This window comes from Ananas comosus, linkage group 20 (genome assembly GCF_001540865.1).
Source record: "Ananas comosus cultivar F153 linkage group 20, ASM154086v1, whole genome shotgun sequence".
NCBI classification, from domain to species: Eukaryota; Viridiplantae; Streptophyta; class Magnoliopsida; order Poales; family Bromeliaceae; genus Ananas; species Ananas comosus.
In genome coordinates this window covers 7,479,306-7,484,708 of record NC_033640.1, presented here as the reverse complement: position 1 = coordinate 7,484,708, position 5,403 = coordinate 7,479,306, and the positions used below count along the sequence as shown (strand labels likewise).

General features: G+C 35.4%; 1 protein-coding gene across 1 annotated transcript in view; it reads left to right on the top strand.

The window, feature by feature from the left end:
• The window catches only part of LOC109725659 (putative UDP-sugar transporter DDB_G0278631), a 10,608-nt gene continuing 6,000 nt past the window's right edge, over positions 796-5,403 (top strand). Inside the window, exons 1-2 of the mRNA XM_020254929.1 lie at positions 796-1,241; positions 3,254-3,330. Coding sequence (XP_020110518.1) covers positions 1,088-1,241; positions 3,254-3,330 — 231 coding nt within the window. The 5' untranslated portion in view covers positions 796-1,087. The remainder of the gene's footprint in view (positions 1,242-3,253; positions 3,331-5,403) is intronic.

Sequence of the window (5,403 nt, the reverse complement as noted above, 5' to 3'; positions counted from 1 at the left end):
AGTACCCTGTGGTTTCATTTTTTTCTTTTTGTCGGCTCCTCTGTTAATATTTTGTTAAATTATATACAAAAAACTTTAGATACCCTACCTAGGTTTATCGAATATTTACTTTACTATCCTTTAGTTTTAATTTGTCACTGATTTTTTTTCCTCCATTAATATTTCGTTAAATTATATACAAAAAACTTCAGATACCCTGCCTAGGTTTATCGAATATTCATTTTAGTACCCTTTAATTTTAACTTTATCACTGATTAACGAAAAAATTAGTGAAATGGATAATAAAAAATGAAAAATGAAACCACATGGTACTCACTCGATACACTTTAAACCACAGGATATTAAAGTGAGAAAGTGCGAAACCATAGGGCTAACTTAATATACTTTAAATCACAGTGTACTAAAGTGAAAAAGTATAAAACCACAGGGGTATGCGAAGTTTACCCTTAAATAAATTAAACTATAGGAGTAAATTATTAAACTAAAAATTATAGATGGGATATACAGAACACATCTTTTTTGGAGTGTATGTGTATCGCCGCTCTAACTTAAAGAAAAAAAATACATTGTACACCCTGAAAAATGACGTATGATGTACCTTCAACCCATCTAGAATTGGATAATCTTTACTAACCATACCGACATAACCAGTGAAAGTGAAAAAGAAAACTCTCTTAAATATCACATAACGAATAAAAAAAAAGGAAAGAATTTACCTTTATTTATTTATTTATTTATTTTTTTGTTTTTGACCGGTGGAAATTTCCCGGTTACCGCTTGGCCATCAATCCAGCCGTAGACCGGTCTCTCACTCTCTCTACGAGTCGTCGTCGACCCCAGACGGCGCGATCTTTCCGCCTTTGCAGTTCGAACCTTCAGCGAAGCAACGATTTCGAGCGGCCGGACAAGAATACCCCCACCACAGCCATCCCCCGCCGGCGGAACGAACTCCAATAATTAATTAGATTTCCTCTTCTCGCTCATTATTTCCTTCTTTTTTTTTGAAAAAAAAAAGCATACACCTCCTCTTCCGCACGGAACCGTAACAAGGGAGGAGGAGGAGGAGGAGGAGGAGGAGAGGAGGAGGATGGGGTCGCCGAAGGGCGCGGTGCTCCCCGTCTCGGATCCTCCGCGCGGCTCCGGCGGCGGCTCCGGCGGCGGCGACGACGCGCTCCTCTTCAAGGGATCCGCCATGACCCGGCGCGGCGCCTACGCCGCCCTCTCCTACATGTCCTGCGCCGGTTCGCTCCCCTCTCACCCTTCTCCCATCTCTTCCCTTTTAATCATATTTTTTTTTTTCCGCTGTTTTTGGGGCTATTTTTGGCTATTTTTGGGTTGTGATCTGTGAATAAGGTCTAAAGGGCGGAGTACTTACGATCTTGTTGTGTGATAGTAGCGGAATATGGATTATCTAGTGGCGGATTTGAGTAGAAAGTGTTTGATCCATAGATTTGAGTGATCGAAATGGAAAAAAGTTGTGGTTTTTGTTGTTTCCTACGAGGAATATTTGTATGTATGGATATCAGTACAAATAGTTGATGCAAAAGCTGTTAAATTTTCCTTTTTTAAGCAAAGGATGAGTTCGTGCATGCATGTATGTACTTGAAAAAGGAAAAAAAAAAGAGGGAAGGATGAGTTTCTTTTTTTTAAAAAAAAGGGAAAGAAAGAAGGATGAGGCTCGAATTTGGATAGTTGTTGCTTGTTATGTGATCAATTGGTGGAATTGAGCATACAGAATTTATAGCAATAATGTTTTAATGCAGAGCACAGAGGAGCCAAGGTTATGGTTTTTGGTTTCCGGATAGTATAAATGGTCTAGATATTTTTATTTCTGCAGTGATGCGTAAACACGCTCTAAATGAGGCAGTATTAGAGATCTTGTTGTGCAATCATAATGGGATATAGATATCTTCTGACTTAGTTAAGGAAAAATGTTTGATTGTGGCTTCATGTTGCAGAGATCCAGAAAAGCAGGTCTTTGTTTCCTAGTTCTTAGCGCATTAATGACTAGAGCTTTTCTGGCGAAAGTAGGATCTTTTCATAAATTCCGCCCAATAGTGAGGCAAAAGCCGTTAAGTTTTCTTCTCAATGCAGGAGACATGTAGTATGATCTTCTTGTCCTCTTTTGCTGCTTTATTTCGTTTTATAAGATTTTTTTTTCTTTTTCTTTTGTGTAGCATGATCTAAAAATATGCTTTAAAGGAGGCGGAAATAGAGGTCTTATTATGTTATCCCGAGTAAATATAGTTATCTGGAACAGTGTTTAGGAATATTTTTTATGATTTATGACTTCCGTGGTAGGGAGAGCAACAAGTAGGCCTTGCTTTTAGTTATTAACGCAGAACTTCATAAATTCAGCTGAGCAAAAGCTGTTATTTTTTTTCTTCTGTAGACAAGAAATGAGTTAATCTGTACCCTAGAAGTCCGGTGAGACTTGCTCAAATTTATAAGGGTAGTTGAAAAAGAATTGATGGTTCTTTGTGTTCTGCTCAATGGGTGAAATATAGTTAGTGTCGGATGGATCTTCACTGTATGTGCTTTGGCACCAATTTTGAGTTGGAAGTATTATGTTCCAGACATGTCTGAAAATATTTTACCATTTCATGCAATAAATGGATCACGGAATCTCATTATTCTTTTCCTTCATAAGATAAGGAAATAGATTTCCTGGTAACTATCGGAAGCTACGAAGGATTAGAAGCCTGATAGCGTGTCAGTAAGATAGTATTTAAAATTCAGATCTCGAGTAAACCAAATCATATATATAGCCAAGACCTAAGATGAAAGCACTTATATGGCCATTGTCAATAAAAAGTAGAAGCAAATTTAAGTAAAGCCAGTAAAACATTGCTAGCAATCTGATATCATGCATCTTTCTCTTCCTTTGCTTCTACATAAAGGAATACACAGTGACCAACAATTTTTTACACTTCTGTCACCTTTTTAACTGAAAACCTTAATGCTTATGTTACACATGTTATGATTAAGAACCAATATTCCCTGCTTGTTAAGAAGTCTAATCTGCTTCTTCGAACACACACAGATGATATGAGCCAAAAACTCCAAGATTTAAACACATCAACATCAAGCTCATGAATACTTACCATTTATGAAATTCGACTGAAAAATATATCTCAATCATCATGTCGTGAAAGATTACCTGATAATCTGTTGCTATCTTCTTTTCTTTTCCTTTTATATAAGTACGTTGTTATTGCATTTTGATTTCCGATGTTGGCTATTCATTTTGCAGTTCTACTAGTGATGTTCAACAAAGCTGCTTTGTCTTCGTATAGTTTTCCATGTGCTAATGTTATAACGCTCCTTCAGGTATCCTTCATTCTTCAAAAATGCTTGCAACTGCAAACTAGTCTAATGCAATGATCCTCTTTGTTTTTCAGAAAATTATCAAGTAAATTACATTAATAGAGCACAAAGATTTAATCAAAAGCAAGGATTTAAGTGCCGTGGCACGGGGTCGTGCCGGAAACTTGCCGGCACGGTACGGCACGGTGCGTGCCGAGCCGTGTCGATGCGTGCCGGTCAAAAATTCTTGTGTGCCGACATACAATAGCATGAAATATTTATTTTCTTTAGCAACAAAATATTCTAACTATTTATTATGTCTTTTTATCACATGTTTTGAACTTTATTGAGGAAATTACTTACTAATTTAAAGAATAGAGGGTTTTGAGTTGTGCCATCGGCACGGGATCTGTATCGTGCCAGTATCTTGTTGGCACGATACGGCACGGTGGATACGGCCCGTGCCGACGGGCACTTAAAACCTTGATCAAAAGTATATCACAAGCAATTAGAATGTATTGGCGCCAAAGAAAATAATTTTTTTTTCGTGCTAAAATGTGTCAGAACACAAGTATTATGTCAACGACACACATCGACATGGCACATAATGCTCAAAATCTTTGTTCTAGATGAATAATGATAAATTTTAGGTATCTATTCCAGCTCTTGGCATGTACTTGTCTTGTGTAGAGTATGTTATGTAGAAGTAGATCACTGTTTTTGTGGTTTATATTTTTTTCCTTGGAATTTTAAGTTTCTATTGACATACCATGTTGTGGTCAAAATAGTTTTACATCTTTTCTTAAGAAGCTCACCTATATATATATATATATATATATATATATATATATATATATATATAGAGAGAGAGAGAGAGAGAGAGAGAGAGAGAGAGAGAGAGAGTATATATATATATAGGTAAAAATTCAAAATTTTATGTAAATATTCTTTTTTTTTCACTTTTCCTTCAAATTTTAAAAATTTATACTTTACACTCTCAAAATTTTAAACTGATACACTTAACCTCCCCTTAGCTTAGCTGGAGCAAGGTTTTAAGTGCCCGTTGGCACGGGCCGTATCTACCGTGTCGTACCGTACCAACAAAATACCGGCACGATACCGACCCTGTGCCGATGGCACAGCTCAAAACCCTCTATTCTTTAAATTAGTAAGTAATTTTCTCAATAAAGTTCAAAAGATGTGATAAAAAGACATAATAAATAGTTAGAATATTTTGTTGCTAAAGAAAATAAATATTTCATGTTATTATGTGTCGGCACAAAAAAAATTTTTTGACCAGCACGCATCGGTACGGCTCGGCACGCACCGTGCCGTACCGTACTGACAAATTTACGGCACGATCCTGTGCCACAGCACTTAAATCCTCAAGCTTGAGTTTCGGCACTATTACTGTTACGTCTATTTTATATAATTTATAAATAAAACACCCTATAAAGTAGCAAANTTAATCGCACATCCCTTAATCCAAGGGCTGAAAATCTAATAGCACCAATGACTTGGTGCTATTAATAGTATAGTAGCCTAGTCTATATATATATATATATATATATATATATATATATATATATATATATATATATATATATATATATATATATATATCATAGGTCTTATGTGCTATTAAGAACACGGAGGCCTCCGTGCTCCTAAACTGTTTTCGATAATGTAACTTTCGAATCGACGATCGACTCCATTAAATTTGATCTAGCGTATTTGAACTATATAGAAAATAAATTTTGTTATTTTTCGATATCAATTATCTAGTTATCGAAAGGACTCAAAATCAACGGTTGAAAATAAAAATCTCATAAAAAGTTATAATGTAGCATTAAAATTTTCGATCAGAGATATTGATCTTGTTGTAGATAGTATAAAGAATTTTCTATCAAAATTTTATTTAATTTGAATAATTCTACACTGTTAAACTTGCAAATGACATACATCAACAATTAAAGTTTGTTGATTGTGAATCCTTTTAATCACTAAGTAAATGATATTGAAAATCTGCAAAAATTATTTTCTAATACTTCAAATATACTAGATCAAGTCTAACGGAGCCGATTGTCTATTCGGAAG